Source organism: Quercus suber, unplaced genomic scaffold, assembly GCF_002906115.3.
Source record: "Quercus suber isolate HL8 unplaced genomic scaffold, Cork oak 2.0 scaffold_150, whole genome shotgun sequence".
NCBI lineage: Eukaryota > Viridiplantae > Streptophyta > Magnoliopsida > Fagales > Fagaceae > Quercus > Quercus suber.
Window position 1 is genome coordinate 871,617 of NW_027069611.1, and position 19,047 is coordinate 890,663.

The 19,047-nt window shown below is 35.5% G+C and overlaps 1 protein-coding gene across 2 annotated transcripts; it reads right to left on the bottom strand.

Annotated features, from left to right (window-relative positions):
- Nucleotides 1-2,036: 2,036 nt before the first annotated feature.
- LOC111987273 (2-oxoglutarate and iron-dependent oxygenase domain-containing protein CP2) lies at nucleotides 2,037-18,004 on the bottom strand. Of its 2 annotated transcripts, none has more exons than XM_065777197.1 (9): nucleotides 17,473-18,004; nucleotides 16,155-16,202; nucleotides 15,554-15,730; nucleotides 15,284-15,434; nucleotides 15,090-15,176; nucleotides 14,588-14,712; nucleotides 6,544-6,665; nucleotides 4,036-4,147; nucleotides 2,037-2,379 (listed from the first exon to the last, which is right to left on the bottom strand). In XM_065777197.1, exons 1-9 carry the CDS (start codon nucleotides 17,797-17,799, stop codon nucleotides 2,344-2,346), a joined length of 1,185 nt encoding a protein of 394 aa, XP_065633269.1. In that variant the 5' UTR covers nucleotides 17,800-18,004; the 3' UTR covers nucleotides 2,037-2,343. The 2 variants fall into 2 exon arrangements, with proteins under 2 accessions (XP_065633269.1, XP_023874772.2); XM_024019004.2 differs by having other exon boundaries at nucleotides 6,544-6,662; nucleotides 17,473-18,003.
- Nucleotides 18,005-19,047: the final 1,043 nt, after the last annotated feature.

Genomic DNA, 19,047 nt, shown 5'->3' on the forward strand with positions numbered 1-19,047 from the left:
TATAATTAAAATCCTTCAAAGATATTCAACTTTACTTCAAAAATTAATCATAAATTTTAATATTTTCATGGTTATTATTTTATTTTATTAACTTTCTTATTTAATTATTAAATATTCAAAGATATTCAACTTTACTTCAAAAATTAATCATAAATTTTAATATTTTCATGGTTATTATTTTATTTTATTAACTTTCTTATTTAATTATTAAATATATGCTTGAAAATCATTAAATTTCCCTCACATATATAGATATATTAGTCAATTTTGCTAGTTTTATAAATTTAATATCTATATTTAGGCTTTAATTAATTATTAAATTAATTATGACATCATCACGGTTTGACCCCAGTTCGACCTCAGTTCGACCTCAAAAATCTTGAACCTCTCCCTTTTACAGTTCAATGAATGGTCCGGGTCTAAAAACCTTACCTGTAACTTCTCAAAACAAAAGACTTTTCTCCCGAAACCAAAGCACAAACAGAAATTTGGTATTGCATGCTTTCCAGTGACATCTAGTTCGCACAATTCAAAGCTTGGGAAGACCTATAAACAAGTGCGCCAACTTGTATAAAGTAGAACGAAAGTTTTAACTTTCTAAGGCCATAACTTTTGATCCATACCTTTGATTGATGCATATTTGGTATCATTGGAAATATAATTTTATAAAATTTCCAACATAATCTTGTTTGCGCAGTTTGCAGACCATGAAGACCACCAAAAAGACCATCAAAGTTAGGAACAAAACTGAAAACTAGCCAAAACTTACATGTGAGGTTCAAAAGCCGACATTTGAATTTACATCATTTAGAAGCTTGAAAAGTATATTTGTTTATAAGTACAAGTAAATTTTATTGTAAAGAAGAATTTCTCAAATGCAAGCACCCATAAAGAATTACAAGCGGACAACAATTGTACTACAAGACAACTTGACAATCGAAGTAAATATTCGAGAAGGATCACACTTCGTTCTCAAAAGTCCCTTAATTCCTTTCTCTCCATATAATCCACATGATACAATGCAATGAAGGGGTGTGCGAAAAACCGAATGGACCGACCAAAACCGCCCGAACTGAATTTAATTTTTCAGTTGTTTTCGGTTCGGTCTCAATTTTAGTGAAAATTATACCAAACCAAATTGAAACCGACCGATATATATTATTGTAGGCAAAATATATTTAGTAAATGTATGTTACCTTAGTGGTTAAAGCGCGTGTTTTTCAAGTTCTTGTCCCACGTTCTAACCTTCAAAATAGCTTTTTCATTTTTTAAGTTTCTATTATCAAAACAACGTCGCTTTGGGTTTTATTAAAACTGAACTTCTAAAACCCTATCATTTCTTTCTCATTCAACCACTCATCCCCATTTCCCCTTTATCGTTTTCCACTTTCCCTTCACTCATCCTCTCTTCAGCTGCCCCTTCCCCTCTCTCTCTCTCCTTCTTCACTTATCCCTAGCCTATTTCTTTAGCCACCATCTTCATCTTTTAGATGAGACGTCATTGGAGATCAGAAGAAGCGCTACCTCTCTTTTTGCTTGGATTTAGTTTGCTGGGTTTATATTTTGAGTTTGTTCTTTGTTTCTTTTCTCTAGATCAATTTCTTTTTTCTTCTTTTTTTTCCTTTGTTTGCTTTCTTAGAAATAGATGAGATAAGGAAACCAAAAAAACTGACCTCACTGACTGTTGTTTTCTTGGCTCAATGTCTTGCGGTTTCATTTTTGTCTCAGTTGGTATCGATTTTGAATTTGGCAAAACCAAGGGTATCGATTCAAGGAAACATGGAGCCTTCACACCAACCGAAACCGATTGATTACAGCCCTAATGCAATGTGTTTGCCACACAACCCTGTTATGGTAACGCCCAAACACCTCTTCATTACCTAATCTAGCATAACCCAAAGAAATCCAAAAACCGTTAATGCAAAAGACCGCAACACCCAAGCAATAAGGGAATGCAACAAGTGGAGGAGCTTGGAAAGAAAGATCCATTTAAATTAAATCCTAATAATTAAAATATAACACCAGATGACAGACAATTATCAATAATGAGTTGATTATTATTGACTACGATACTGTGGTTTGAAACACCCTACCCTAGATTCATCTAAATACAATATTTGGACCTCAAGGGATTCAGATTAACACTTGAGATTTTTACAAAAGTTTCTTGCATGCTTCCTACATAGAAATTTCATTTCATTCACATAATTTGTACAAACACCCCTTAGATGAAAAACAAAATAAAAAAGGCAGACCCAACTGCACATTAATGCTATGGTATCTAAACTAGAATTAGAACTACATAATGTTACAACCAACAGCAAAAATTACAATTGCAGCAGCTCATGTTGTGGATTCACCTTCCTTCCTCAGCAACTCCTGCAGAAAAATCAACTCAAATAAATATCCATTTGATACTTTATTCAAGCATCTCCAGGTATTTCATATAAAATACACATGGAACACTCACATTGGCAAGCTTTATGGTTTGTTATCCCACAAGGCCAAGACACTGGAACTACCAGCCTTTTTTATTTTTTTTAATATTCAATTGTTCAACAAGTGGGAAGGGAGGACTTGAACCCTCCCTAGCTCTCCTCAAAAACATGACCAGGCAATTCAGTTGTTACAAGCCTTTATTTATTCTATTATACTATATATAAAAAGATTCTTCCCTGTCTTTGCTCAAAAATTGCTCGTCAAATTTTCCCAAATTTCAAAGTAAAAAACAGAGCAAGGGGGGGAGGGAAGGCCGTAGGGGAACTTCCATGTTGATCTTTCCTCTCCTTCCAAGCCTGAATCACAAATCTCTAAAATTTCCACTACACTTATTTTAAACAAGCTGGCCTGCCTTCTCATTTCTAGTTAATAATTCTAGTAAACATAATCCTCCAATCAGATTCCGGAAAGAATGAAGTCCAGAAAATAAACTTGGATTTGAAGCAATTCAGCAACTTTCCTTCCACTAGCTTCTTTCACAATCCAAACTGAGCCTTAAGAAATTAAAGGAGAAGAGGCATCCAGATTGAATGTTACGGACTTGGCTGGATTGGTAATAGTTCTCAAAATATCCCAACAGCCGTCCCTATTGGTTGGAGGCTTGGGATGAGCGGTAGACACAAACATCTTGGGTTTGATACTTTTTTTTTTTTTTTTAATCAGTAATAAAAGTAATATTATTGATGAAATAAAGGATAGGAAAAATAAAAGGTGTTCATGATGATGAACACAGAAAAGTAAAAACAGAAAACAAATAGAAAATAAATCAAGAGGCTATTATAAGAGAAGAAATGAACTCTATAAGAGAGGAAGAGAGGAACAATCCGTAAAACCCTAGCATTGAGACCAATAAAAAAGACCACGCTGGCACAAATCTTTTAACTCAACCAACATCTTCTCAGTGTCCTCAAACTTTAATAACCACTAGGAGTTTCCCTGAATTACCTGATACATTGTTCTGGCCGGTGGGGTCATGTATCCGTGGTTTACTTCCCAAGGGTGAGTCCAAAAGGCCCTACCTTGGTGAGGTTCCATATCATGAAATAAAATAAATAAATAAAGAGAGAGAGAATGATGCCATTAATGTTAGGATGACACACTATTTTAGCTTTTCTTTAACCTATCCCAAGTAGACGTAAAGCTGAAGCCATGTGCCTCCGATGTAGTATGGTTCCCTCAACACGTACCTTCTAGTCAGGGTGGTGGATTCCCTTAGGTGTTCTTTATTACTTGTATAGCTCCATATTAAGGCCATGTGCTAAGACAGGAAAAAATGGCTTCCTCTTATGACTTCTATTGCATTTAGGTTTCAATGGGATCAGACAACTGTATAGATGATTTTTTCGACATCAGTGAAGAAATCTCCTATTAAGGAAATTACCTGAGTGTTTGCCAATCCAAGCAAATTAACCTAAATTTTAATTGTCATAGAACTTAGTAGCATCCTAGTGAGTGTGTATGCTCACCTAATAGCTTCGCCAATGCTCGTTCACCAAACACAATGCATAACAGAAAATGCAATCATATGTACTTTACCGATTTGGTGGCAGCAATTGACAAGCGTTGCCTTTCTTTCTTTTCACGAAAGCATTCCCCACACCAGCTAGAGAAATCTTTTTGATACTTCTTCATCTCTCTGAAGACCGAACTGTGTAGGGATAATACAAACTCCAGATTATAAAAAAAGAATGATAAAACTAGAGGAAATAAGATTCCAGCAGCTTCTAATATTTTTACTCCATAACAGAAAAGTAAAGTGTACTAAAGAAATTTGCATGCAAAAAGGTGCACACAATTAAGTTAGGCCAAGTATCAGTTTAATAGAGAGGGCAAAGTATGCAACATTAAAGCACTTTCAAGTAATTTTCAGGAAATAGTTCAACTGTATAACGATTTTATCTCACTTAAGGAAATAAGAAGCTCAAAAGTCACAATAAATGAGACAACCGCATATGAACTCCAAAGTACATCCATATTCCTTTAACCAAATATAAACTTGCATGTGCAATCCATCAACTTATAATATTTGTCAATTGCATGTTAGCTATCCAAATCTCCCCTCCCCCCCACTCCCCCAACCAAAAAAAAAAATACAAGAAAGTAATGTAGTTAATAGAAAAATGGTACTGTACATGAGCACTGTCCCACCCATGAACTCTAAAGTACATCCATATTCCTTTAACCAAATAAACTTGCATGTGCAATCCATCAACTTTCTCATATTTTTCAATTGCATGTTAGCTATCCAAATCCTCCCCCCCCCCCCCCCCCCCCATGTTAGCTATCCAAATCCTCCCCCCACACCCACCCCCAAAAAAAAAAAGGTTTACAAGAAAGGAATGTAGTTAATAGAAAAATGGTACTGTACATGAGCACTGTCCCACCCACAAAAACTTGAGCTCATTATATACGCATCAAATCATATTTGGTGAAATTTTTTTTCTTATAAGTTGGTGCAAAATTAAATTTTTAATATTTCATGTTATGCTGAGAAGACCAGATGCCTTATTTGGTGAAGGATCACTACTTTAGGTAAAGTTCCCAAAATTGGGATAAGGAACTTGGACAAAGAGGGAGAGAGAGAGAGAAGAATCCTGAAAATGAACTCCTTTCCTACAATTTAAAATGTCTCTAAGAATCCCCTTCATGTCTAGCATGTCTCCTACAGATGTAAAATGTAGAAACATAATGGTCTTCACTCTTCTCGTAAGTTAATTAATTTTTTTGATAGAAGTACATCAAGTTCATAAATTACAATAATCAAGCATAACAAAAAGATTAGAACAAGAAAAAGAAGTAAAAACAAAACTCCAAGAATAATGTTAAGCATTTATTTTTTCATAAAATGTTAATCATATATCAATGTAAGAGCAATATTGGATAATAAAGTGAATTCTTGACTAATAAATGATGTTTAGAAATTTGAATACAAACCAAGAATAAGATCCAAAAGAGTAAATAAAATATTACTAAATAAGTGTTCAAGATTGAAACTAAAAATAAATAAGAGATAAGTGTCCCACCTATGTCCCACAATTTTCCAAAAAAAAAAGAAATGGCTGGGACACGTGCATAAAAGTGTCCCAAACATGTCTCATGTCCGACATAGGTACAACATCCCAAATGAATTGTTTGTACTTCCTAGGTTTCAGCCATTGTCATTGGTACTTTAAGGGTTTTGGATTTATGAGTTTGCATGACTTTTGTTTGCTAGTTTGGGTGGTGGATTTTGGGTTTTAGCCATGTGGTCTTATGGGTTCTCATGAATTTTGTTTCGCAGTTTGGGTGGTGGACGGGTTTAGGTTGGTCATTAGTGGTGAATTTTTTTAGGGTTGGGGATTTGAGGGTTTTGGCCGTGATTGCTGGTGGGGGTGGTCTTATGAGTTTCCTAGATTTTTTGTTTGTATGGAAATTTGGGTGGTGGATGTATGGGTTTCAGCCGTGGTCACTAGTGGAGGTGGCCTTTGGAAATTTGGGTTGTTAGTGATGCAAATTTTTTGCATAGAACTTGAATTTTTTTTTTTTTTTAAAATAATATTGGGAAAATGACTTATAAAAATAATAATAATTTTGAGGAAATATTGTTGTCAAATGTTGGGGGAATATTCTAATCATAAATTATTATTAAATGGGAAAAGTGAATTCTAAACCAAACACGATTTCATTCAGCACAGTTACGGTTTAGTAAAAGTTTGAGCATAATACCTATTTTTAAGCAAAATTCATTATGCCAAAAATCAAAATGTAAATACAATAGAATTACCAATCGCAGCCTGTGTTCCTGGCTCAGCACAAGTCACAAATGAGAACAGAAAGTTCAGAAAACACTAAATGATCATGTAACAAAGTAACATAAAAAAACAAACAAACAAACAAAAGTAATAAAATTGGTGTTCAAATGCTAATATATTTTAATCAAGATCAATTGATCACTACACACACGATTCGAAGGTAGATTTACTTTTCTATAAGTCTGAAGTTAGAACTGACAAGAACTTCATAAAAGAGCACAGCTGATTATAAATGTAGAAATAGTAGAAGAACCTTCTGCACCACAGAAGTAGTTTGATACGATGACCAGATGTTGTGGCTCTAGCACCATGGCGGTGGCGACCACGATGAAGCACAGCTCGCCCCGGGACATGGGAATAATCGAAGATCTCCTGCTTTTGAATAATATACTCCATCAGAAAACTGTACAAGCAATTGTATATAGAATTTTTATCACACAATAAAGTCTACATGAAAGAAATTCACTAGATAAAAAGTATAAGATTATCAATGTCAAATCACGATTACTTAAATATGAGATGCCACGATAACTGATGAAAAGGTACAAGAATTCAATGCGATACAAACAGATAGTAATGTACTTGAACACAAATTCCCTGTTGCTACATTGAAGTTTCTTGTTTACCTAAAACTCTTCCCAGGAATTTATTGTTGCCAATACATTTTGCCAGGACATTGCAAACTGAGTTTAAGGTGTGTTTACACCAGGAGACCACATGGTGCAGAACAACATGGAGGTTATATTACAAATTCCAAAAAAGTGCAACGATGATATCATCCCTTTTAGCATAGAAGACAATTCTAAGTGATGTTGCTATGTTTGTTTATTTGATTTTGATGCTAGTAATGACAATTGACAGTAGTTCTATCATCATCATGAGAATTCATGAGAAGTTTCCAACTCCTTTCATAGTTGTCGTCTCTTCAAAGCCTTGATTTATATGTTTCATAAGCTACAATATCTAATTCTTAGTAATGAGTACCAAGTCAAAATATATTATATTATTTAAATTGTTCATATAATACTTATCATCTATTATCCAAAGTTTGTTTCAAAGAATGAAAAATAAAGAGAAACCTGGACCGCATAAAATGTACAAGACTGGAACAAGAACATCACAGCCAAGTATGCTAAAGATTTTCAGAACCCAAGGCATTATTGAAAGGGATACCCCGTAGATCTCCACAAGACGGAGGGCAAATTGAGACTAGTGCTGCATGTTCATCCTTGGTAGGACTTAAGACTGATGCATTAATAGAAATAAAAAAAGACATGCAAACCTTTTGGACACTGCAGACTACATGTTTATCTTATACCTTTGTGACTGCACCTAAAAGCTGCTTTTGAAAACAAAGTTCAACATCCAACACTCCAAGTTGGATTTGCAAAATTAAGGATCTCAGGAAAAAACCCAATCATTGAAAAAATCTTAAAAGATGAATAAAGTTTAAATGTCAAAAAATTTAGATTAATTCATTCTGTTCACGTTTACATTGAAATGCAATTTAGTTCAAATATTGTTCCAGGTCCTTGAGAATCATTGGTGCAGAACAATGAACAAAAATTAATGCAGGAAAAAAAATAAAAACAAAAAGGGTAGAACCTATGAGTCAACACCAAATGGTTAAAGGAAAAAAAAAAAAAAAACAGAAGGAAGAACATGGGAGTTGGAACCTAGAATTGTCCAGAGTCAGTGCAAAACATGGAGCGAAGGATTGAAATCCAAATATCAGCACTAAGTGCTGGAAGAAAAATTCCAGCCAAAATGTATTAATCCATGACCAACCATCTACAATCTTTTCAACCTTTTTTTAATCATGCTAGTGCCCCATAAATTCTTGGATTTCTTTGCAATACTAGATTGACCATAAATTTTTTTTTTTTTTGGTGTATTTATAGTGAATTCTAGGGCCTTTAAAAGGAAATGAAATAGCTTCATAACCAAGTAAGGAAAGGATATAACCATTATCACTTACATTAAATACAAAATAAAAGTGATAAAATTAAATCCTAAAAAAGTCTCAGCATCCACCAGCATCGATTAGCATTAGTTATGATCAATCAGGTCCGACAGAATCAATCAGCAACAATCAGTCAACAGGCATATCTAGTGTCTGCAACAACTCTCATAGGTGGGAGAAACTCAACCCCCTCAAGTGTAGTTTATGGCAACACTAGATGGATTGCAGGTCTTGGACTGCCAACGTAATGAGGTTATGAAGTGAACTGGCAATGAGCTAAGCTAAGCTAGGCTTGGATCCTGTTTGGGGTTTGATGAGGGCCGACCAGGTTGGGTTTATGAGGGAATTGGGCTTGCGTGGGGTTGGGCAGGCTGAAAGGCCTGGCTGGGTTTTTTAAAAGGGTTGAGGCAGGCTCAAGGACTAGGGGCTTTTTAACTAAGAAGCACCGGTACGGAAACAGGTACAGATACGGGTATGACACAGCGACAGCATTTTTTGAAAAATTAGCCTTTATTAGCCCTTACCTAGAAAGCATGGGTATGCCACCCAAATGAAGCGTCTGTGCTTCCTAGCTTTTTAAATGGCTGATAAAAATTCTGAGGTGGCAACATGATACAGAAGCACTTAAGTGTGTGCAATAAAATCAGCTTGATCATTAACTGCTACAATTTTGAGAAGATAAACGTAATTTGGTAGAAGGCATTTTTATAATTTTGCAAGACGAGGATTCTAACTTCTAGAAGATATCTTTCGACACTATCTAATATAGAAGAGAAAAGGCCAATGGGGTTGATGCGCAAGTACACGAAGCATACCCAAGAGAACTGGATTAGAAAAAAGAAAGCAAGGAAAACTAAAATAAAGAATCAATCAAGAGAGTTAAGTTATCAAAGCATCCAAAGTGCAAAGAAAAGCTGCTTTAAGATTGAGAATTAGAACATTCAACCCCATTAAAAATGTAGCCATTCCTTCCCATCCAAAGGCACTGCAACAAGCACAAGGAGAAGCTTGTGGACCTGCCAAGTTCTATTGCCATGGATTACCCTTTGCCAACTACAAATACCTTTCAAGCTGAGACCTGACAAACTGTGTTGGGGGGGGGGGAAGCAAATTACAAGGCCCATTTGCAACCTTTTTCCACTATTTCATCACTAAATGACCTTAACATCTCCTACTTACTGACAGTACTCTTCATTTTTCAGGGAAAAATTTAGAAGGAAATTGCAGCTGCTTGAACTGAAGTGTCACATACACTTTTTGAAATTTTATTGATTTTTTTTTAATTAGATAATCAGAGTAATATTATTATGAAAAGAGAAAGGAAAAATACAAGTTGTGCATGATGATGAACACAGGATAACATAACAAACAACAAAGAAAAATAAATCAAGAGGCTATTCTAAGAGAAAACATAAACTCAGAAAGAGGGTAACACTTTTTGAAATTTTATTGATAAGAGGATGAACCTAAGTATACAGGTTTCACACAATGGAATCCCCATAAGTATTAAAATTGAATTTTACCAAGAAAGCTACAAAAAAACGGACACTCTACATTGCCAAGCTCATTAGACCACTCTAAAATTTATGCAAAAAATAAAAACAAAACAAAATAAAATAAAATAAAAATCAACGAAAGAGTAGATAACTCAATGCCATTAAAGGTAAATGCATTTCTAAACCTAAACCATTAATATAAGGCAAAGGGGCTGCACTCCAAATTGTACTGTTTTTTAGGTCTTCCAAACATTCCTTGCCAACAAAAGATAAAGAAACACCCAACAACCATCCTTGGCAGCACCCATTAAACCTATATATTGCAAAAAAAAAAGACCAAACTCCAAAGGTCGCTAGAAACCATGGAATGAAGTAACAAGTGATCAATAGAACCAAACCCCCCCCCCCCCCAAAAAAAAAAAAAAAATTCAACCAACTTGAGTGACCAATCATGAAAGGCATTACAAAATCTAAGATTCCAAAAATGGATACCCCATCTCTGCAAAATCCAAACAAGAATGTACAAAGGCATCTTGATCCACATGAGTCACAAATAAATCAGTAAATAATTCTTTAGGGATAGTATCCACACACCATACCATGCCAAAAATGCACCTTTTTAACATCAACTAAAAAAACCTTTTTTTGTTAATGCAATTTTATTAATAGAGGAAATAACTTTGTTCGTGATGCACTAAGGATCAAAAAAATACATAAACATCAAGTAGAAAGTCTAAGAGAAACTAGGAACTCAAAAATGAATGAACATTGAATTGAACCCTAAAACTAGGACCAATGTTCATTCCAAACAATCCAACATCAGATAACTCAGCCCCAAGTTCCAAACATCCGAGCCATGTTTCCCAAACCAATTTCTCCAACAGAACAATAAACGCAATAGACTCCGGCATGTCCCGGTGAATCCCAAACATCTAAAGCACACAGCCTGAAAAACTCTTTTAACCTTCCCAAGTACATCTTCAAAGAATGAGCCACTTTACGATATTTAAGATTCACTCTTCCCCATATTTTACCTCAATAACATGGCTCCAATAGTGCTTCCCTTTTCATAAGATACACAAGAATCTAATTAAGAAGACTTGCCTTATTCTTTCAATTCCCTTAACTCTCTCCCCTTCCCCTTCTTTTTATTATCTCTTTATATATTAAACAACCATTGTCTTCACCCCCAAAACCATTATATTCTATTCTTAAATCAGATTATATTGCTAGCAACTCTAAGCTTATTAAAGGTATCCTTTTTTTAAAACTTGACAAATGACAGGGCTATCTTCCATCAATTAAGGGCAAGTTTGGTACACTAAATGAAAATTACAATAGGAATAGTAATCTTTATTAATGGAAAAAATAGATGCTGTAATCGAATAACTATTCCTATTCATACATTTGATTGTAAAATTAGTTGTTACATATGGAAAATTTGTATTTTTGGAAATATACTAATTTCAAAAGTTGATATACCTACTAAGGAATGACTATTACAGCCCCTTAAGAGAGGAATAGCTATACCTCAATTTAAAGAATAGCTATTACAAAGAATAATTATCCACTTCAATAACGATGCAACCAAATAACCAAATAGTTATTACACATGAATAACCATTCCATTATGGGATCTATTACTGCATACCGAACATGCCCTAAGTTTGAGAGCTCTAAGATGTCTTGCACCAACTACCTGAAAAGGTGGTGTATAACTCCATCCATAGAAATGGGTTCACCTTGAAAATCATGACACCACAAACTTGGAAACGGAACAACCACGCTTATTAAAATTGACTGGACTCTACTCATGATTACTAGGGAACTAGGAAAAAAAAAAAAAAAAGGCACATTATCCCTTACTTTCTTCCCTTTCCATTCTGTTCTTGATTACAACAAAAGGGTTTAATTGCTTTAAAGCACTTTTATTTTATTTTTACTTCTATAAAATCTAGAATTGCATTAACGTATTGAGGCATTAGGTAGAAATAACATATGAATATAACCAACATTTATAAACAAAGGCATCTGAGTTAGAATTGACGCAAGGTAAGGTAGCTGCCTATTTCTTCAATTTGGCTGAGTGGATGATACAAAACCACAAAAAGCAATCAACAATCTCATTTCCATTCAACATTGAAGCACCTGTTATCATGCCAATAACTATACATCATCCAGACTAGAATTCAAGGAATTTAGTAAAAACCAACATTTATAGATAAATAGCATCAGAGTTAGTACAGCCGCAAGGTAGTTGCCTATTTCTTCAATTTGGCTGAGTGGCTGATACATTTAAATATTTTTTTAAAAAAAATCAACAATTTAATTCCCATTTAATGTCGTAGCACCTGCTAAATATGTGCCAATAACTTCATTCATTATCCACACCAGAATTCAAGGATTTCAGTAAATTATACATTAGAAAACAAGTGACAAAGAAAATCTACAGCTAAAAGCAACATATTTACAAAAAAATAACTTGAAAAGAATGCTTATTTCAAGGGCTTATTTCAGATTCGCAGAATGCTTTCGTGAAAGGTCAACAAATTTTGGATTCCATCCTTATTGCTGCTGAATGTATTGATAGTAGACTAAAGACAGGGATTCCAGGGGTGTTGTGTAAACTTGGATGTGGAGAAGGCGTATAACCATGTGAATTGGGGTTTTCTAATGTATATGCTCCAGCGGTGTGGGTTTTCAGAGAAGTGGAGAAAATGGATAATGTGTTGCATTTCTACAATTAAATTTTCCATTCTGCTTAATGGTAGTCCTTCGGATTTCTTTGGCAGCTCTAGGCGGATTCGGCAAGGGGATCCTTTATCCCCATTGCTATTTGATGTTGTAATGGAGGCTTTGAGCCGTATGTTGGATGTGGCTGCAAATACTGGACAATTGTCGGAATTTTATGTAGGCAATACGGCTGGTATTTCGATGATGGTGACTCACCTCTTATTCGCAGATGACACCCTTATTTTCTGTGATGCTGACCCTAATCAGTTAGTTACTTTGAGGGAGATTCTGACTAGATTTGAGGAGGTTTCAGGTTTAAGAATTAATTTGGGGAAATCAGAGTTGGTTCTAGTTGGAGACGTGCACAATCTGGATGATATGGTGGGATTATTAGGGTGTAGGCATTATTCCCTTCATTTGAAATATTTGGGCCTTCCTTTAGGTGCAAAATTCAAGGAGCTCTCAGTATAGAATCCTATTTTAGAGAAGATGGAGCAGAGACTAGCAGGTTGGAAGAGGCTTTATTTATCTAAAGGGGGTAGGATAACTCTTATTAAAAGTACTCTATCCTCCTTACTTACTTATTTTCTTTCCATTCTTCCTATTCTTGAGAAGGTGGCTAATCGCATAGAGAAACTACAAAGAGATTTTCTTTGGAGTGGTATTAGTGGTGATTCTAAATTACACCTGGTGAAATGGGCTAAGGTTTGTAGGCCTGTGCAGGTTGGGGGGCTCGGTATAAGACGATTGAGAAGTTTTAACTCTACCTTGTTAGGCAAGTGGTTATGGAGGTATGGTATAGAGACAGATGCTTTATGGAGGAAGGTTATAGAGGCGAAATATGGGAATGTTTGGGGTGGTTGGGGTGGTTGGAGCACGAAAAATGTGACAAGTGTGTTTGGTGTTAGCCTTCGGAGGTATATTAGAAGTGGCTGGTTGATCTTTTCTAAACTCCTACGGTTTGAGGTGGGGGATGGTATTAGAGTGAAGTTTTGGAAGCATGTGTGGTGTGGGAATTGTACCCTCAAAGAGGCTTTTCCAAAACTTTACTGTCTTAGTAGGGCAAGAGATGCTTTGGTGGCAAAGGTGATGGGTTGGCCTGGTGGGAGGATTCATTGGGATGTTAGATTTCGTCGTGCACCTCAGGATTGGGAGCAAGAATCTTTTGATCAATTTGTGGGCATTGTCTACTCTACGACTGTGAAGGGGGTTGGCCCTGACAAAGTTTGTTGGAAACCAGCTAGGAGTAGAGGTTTTGAGGTTAAAGGATTTTATTTTTCTTTCTACCCTCCTAATCTTTTACTTCTTTCCCTTGGAGAATTGTGTGGCAATCGAAGGTTCCTCCAAGGGTAGTTTTTTTCTCATGGTCTGCTTCCTTAGGTAAAATTCTTACAACAGATAACCTTCGCAAAAGGCGTATTATTGTTCTTGATTGGTGTTATATGTGTAAGAGGTGTGGGGAGTCGGTGGATCATCTTCTTCTTCATTGCCCCATAGCTTTTGAGTTGTGGTCTTTGGTGTTTTGTTTGTTTGGAATTCACTGGGTTATGCCACATAAGGTAATTGAGGTGTTTGAATCTTGGCAAGGTAAGTTTGGGCATCACCACAATATAGGCCTTTGGAGACTAGTGCCGCATTGTTTGATGTGGTGCAGTTGGAGTGAAAGGAATGCTAGATGTTTTGAGGGATGTGAACGCTCCTTGCTAAAGATTAAATCTTTTTTTTGTCACACTCTCCTTGCTTGGAGTGTGGGGCTTTATCGCATTTTACTTGTTTTTCCATTCCTGTTTTATTTGATCATTGTAATTTTGATTCTTGATTTTTGCCCCCACACCAATGTACTCGGGTTGGCTACTTTTCTTATAAAATTTTTCGTTATCTATCAAAAAAAAAAAAATTTTGAAAAGAATATTGTTGGGATGTTGACTATTGGCACAATGTTTATATGACCCAAATCCAATATGTATCTTAATAATAAGATTCATGGTTATAACAGAGGGAGAGAGAAGCTTTTGCCCTAAAATTGATAAATTAACAAACTAGGGAGTTAGCTCTGCCTCACAAGAAATTCAATTGATATTAATCCATCTTAAAGACTAACATACCTCTGATTGACTTCCAGTGTTTACATGCTTATCACATCGGGTGCCCCGAAAAAACAATTCTCCCCCAGAAAATTGCTTACCCAAGCACACATTCAAAGTTACTTCTGAGTCATCAACATGAAAGCCTACAAATGTGACATTATTTATATTTAGATTCCATTTGTTTCAACAAAAAATGAAATCAAGGAAAAGAAGTGCTTCAATGCTATTGGATACATACTATTCTAGCATTGTTCAATTGACATTTTAAAAGTATGTTGAAATTCTTTACATGGATGATTCGTGCACAACCAACATCAGCACAGAGTTTGAAATCTCATTATTAAACATTAAAGAAAGCTGTATGACACTAGCATATCCTTGCTGAAGCTGTGCTTAAAGACTCTAGTATTATGGTCCTATAAGCTATTACACATATTGCTTGAGGGTATAAAAACTGGTAACATAAATATACATCTGCAGAAGCATTAATGTCAAAGAAATGCATCAGCATAGCACCTACCCAAGTCAACATCCCTATCTTTACCATATTCAACAACAAATCCATGATGAGAATCCAAAGTTGATCCACCAACTTCTTGAAAGAACACTGCATTCATCAAGTATAATAAATAAATAAAAAGTTAGCCACAGCTTTACTGGTCATCCAGTGAATTAATGAAATTGGCATCTTCACTATGAGCAAGCGTTCATCACCTTTAGATATAGGACGGATATACCCCTCCATAAGCTTGTCAAGCATGGTTTCAAGACCAAAATCATCTAGAACAGCACCATACTTATTCATTGTATTTGGTCGCATGATTCGGAATTTTGCTTCATTAACCCACTTTTCAAAATTCTCCACCTAGGTAATCAAAACACAACACTAAAGAGTTTTAAAAAATAAATATATATATATATATATATAAATTAGAATAGGTAAGATATACCACAGCAGATGACCAAGAAAATGATAGAAAATACCTCAGATAACAATAATTCACAGAAGCGTGGCTGAATCATTTCAAACGTAAACACCCCGGGTGAGGGTTCAGACATTATACTTCTAAAGCTTTCCTCTGAATTATCATTGATTGCTTTCAGAAATGATGGAACAAAGAACGTTTGAGGGTGCATTGTGTATATCTCTCTATGTAAAGGCTGCATAAGTACAGTTAGCGATAGTAAGTCTCCATTCCTTCAAAAGGACAATAATTGGAGAGCAAGGAAGATTTTGCACCAAATTGTCATTTTACTTCAGCAAATTTAAAGATAAAAAATCCAACATTCATTCTTTGGAAAGCCATATACACCTGTGAGAGCAATAACCCAATATGTATAAATGCTAAAGAATATAATTGGTTCTTCTATTCTACAGAAAGTATTTATTAGGAAACTATAACAAGTGAACACTGTCAAACACTCATACATATATTCTGTAGCACAAAATTTCAATATAAAAAAAAAAAAAAAATCATAAACCTCACACTCCCAATTATTCTTAAAACTAGACCAACCAATTGAGAGTTAACATTAAGTCACAAAACAAATAAACAAATACGTAAATAAGAATTATGCTTGATACCTGATAATTTGAAATTATCTTCTGCCTGTATTCCCTATGTTTCTGAACCTGGTCATGGCAAAAGAAAAACCATAATAAAGCTTTTTCTGATGATTAAGGTGATCTATTCAAGTAAAGATCTTGTCCTCTTTTTTTGGGAAGGGGGAATAAGTCTCAGGAAATGAGTTAATCAAAAATTAAGTAAATTCACAAATCATATGAATTACAATGCTTTCAATGTCCAGTATACAATGTGAAAGTTGCTTTACAAACTTTTTGCACTTCACCAAGAGAAATTTTTAAAAGCCTGAATCCAAAGCATAAATTTTCTTTCCCAAGGAAAAATAGCTTGGAATTATTTTACCAAGATTTGCATTTATCTAAAACTGATATATGTCACCATGACCTCATTGATATAAATGAAAGGACAAAGTTTTCCATCAAACCAGTTTGGAGGAATCTCCCCCAACCCAGTATGTGGCAAATCATTAAACCGTCCACCTGTATTATTCAAACAAGTCACATGACTGGATAAATAGGTCATGTGACTAAAAACACAAATGAATAGTTTTATGAATCACCACATAGTTGGTTGGAGGAAAATTCCTCCAAACCAATTTGGGAAGTAAACTTTTTCCTAAATAAACAGCAGCACCAATTAAATACTGCATGGCAGTCTGTCTACTACTGCCCAAAGATCCATTAGCAAGAATGACTTCATTTAAAAATATATAATAATAATAAAAACACTTTTTCCTATTTTCTAATGTGAATGTCGAGAGCTTTTTGACCACCTAATTATTCCCTCGGATGTGTGTAGTTCCCCCCCTTCTCACACACACCAGGTAATTACAACGACCTCTTCCCCCACACACGCACACAAAGCTCCAATCTTTTTTTCCTTTTTGCTTGATTAGAAATTAAAAAAAACAAAAAAACAAAACCAACTGAATTTTCTCAATACCATGAAACAGATATACTAAAATTAGCTCAACTCAAACTTCCCAGATTCATTACAACCACTTTAAAATTCAAGTGATGCATCATCATCAATCATAACCGAGCATTGAACATTCATATATCTATCCCAATTGTAAACCTCTCTCAAAAGATTACAATGCAAAAAATGCCACAGCTCACTCACAAACCAGTGTAACATTTCTCACTCAGTAATCACCAATTGAAGAACGTAAGGGCATTTCAGTCATTTCACGTACAAAACACTTGCCCGTTACAAAACCCTAGATTAGAGTGAACTGAAATTTCCTTTCTCTTCCATACAAACCACAGAGAAATACAAGAAGAAAGAGAGAGAAAAAACGTAAACACATAAACATACTCTGTTTCGCTCTCCATGAGGCAAGTACTTGAGCAGAATGTCCTTCATGAACTTGACCTTATCGTCTCGAGGCAAGGCTAGCATCGTAGGAGGCAAGTACCGCTCCAACGAGCTGAAGATTGAGGGACTGAAATCCAATTGCAAGTCCTCGTAGCTATCGGGCTTGTGGTCCTTGTTCGGATTCAACCTTAGCCTCTGGCTCGTGCTCTGGTTCGACGCCACAATCGCCAAGCGGTTCAAGTCGGAAGCCACTGCAACGCCATTTCCGCCTCCCGATACCGGCGAAGGACCTTGAACTTCCCGGCGATCGGCGCCGGGGAGCGACATGGTTTGCGAAGAAGAGAAAGAAAATTGAAAAACGCTAATGGAGGAGCATTGGGATTTTTTTTTTTAAGGAGAATTAGGGTTTCGATGTGGAGGAGGACGTGAAAGAGTGACTTGTGGTGTGGTTCATTTCATTGCCGTTGTAAAAAAAAATTAGGGTTTTTGAATGGCAACGTTGGCAAGTTTGAGAAGACGTGTAGTGTACTGATTACTTAAAGTTAGGCCATTTTAGGGCTGACTCGGCTTAACGGGAAAACTGATTTTTTACCTACTTGCTACCGTTTTTATTTTTACTTAAAAATTGTAAAGAAAATTGCACTTTGTCATTCAAACTATATTCCAGGTTACACTTTGTATTCAAAACTTTTTAAATATACATTTTATACTTTAAACTACAACTCTTATTACACTTTAGGTCTATTTGAATACCACTTATTACTGAAAATTAAAAACACAGTAACAAAATAATTTTTAAATGTGTGAATAGTGCTGTGAGACCCAGTTTTAAAGTTGATTTTGCTGCATTCCATACTTACAGGTCTCATGAATAGTGCACAGAACCCACAGAAATGAAACACAAACGCAAATGTCAGGGCTGTTTACGCTATCCAAACTCACACTTTGTATCCTGACGTTAAGTTTGCCGTTAACTTGAATGAAAAAGTATAACACCACGTAAAAATACATAATTGCCCTCTTCTCAATTTCTTTAAAAGACAAAAGAAAAATTGCACTTTACCACCCTAAACTATACTCTCTGATAGGGAATTAATATTTTAACCACTACGAAATTTGGCTAACACATCTGCATCACCAAGTCCTCACAGGTTATTTAGGAACATAGGAGTCGTCAGGTAGACAAAGACTCTTTAGGACCCCATAAGTTAGACGACCTTTAATTGAGTTCAGCCTACATCTACTCTTCATGTGCCCTAGGGTGACAAACGAGCACCTAGTGATTGATGATGGGTTGTACTTGGCCTTAGTAGCCACCTTGCATATTCTCCGCTCAAGTATCTTTATATGGAAAGAACTTGCACACCATGCCCAAAAATCCTTCTACATAGTCGTATCCTCTAAACATGGGAAGTTAAGCCCGAATATCACGGAGCATTAACTCCATATCTCCCCTATAAGGAAATAACCTACACCCATAGGATGTTGGTCAACTTTACATCACTATATAAAGCACCAATCCCCCTCTTCTCCAAGGTACGTAAAATTTCCTAACTCTCATACTCGAGTTATTGG

Bases quoted from the DNA above. Each gene is read 5' to 3' on its own strand.
- LOC111987273 (XM_065777197.1), bottom strand. From the start codon at position 17,799: ATGTCGCTCCCCGGCGCCGATCGCCGGGAAGTTCAAGGTCCTTCGCCG. The intron at 6,666-14,587 runs GTATGTTAGTCT...ATTATTCAAAAG, and splicing joins ACACTGGAAGTCAATCAGAG to CAGGAGATCTTCGATTATTC. The intron at 2,380-4,035 runs GTAAAGTACATA...ATTTTTCTGCAG, and splicing joins CAATTGCTGCCACCAAATCG to GAGTTGCTGAGGAAGGAAGG.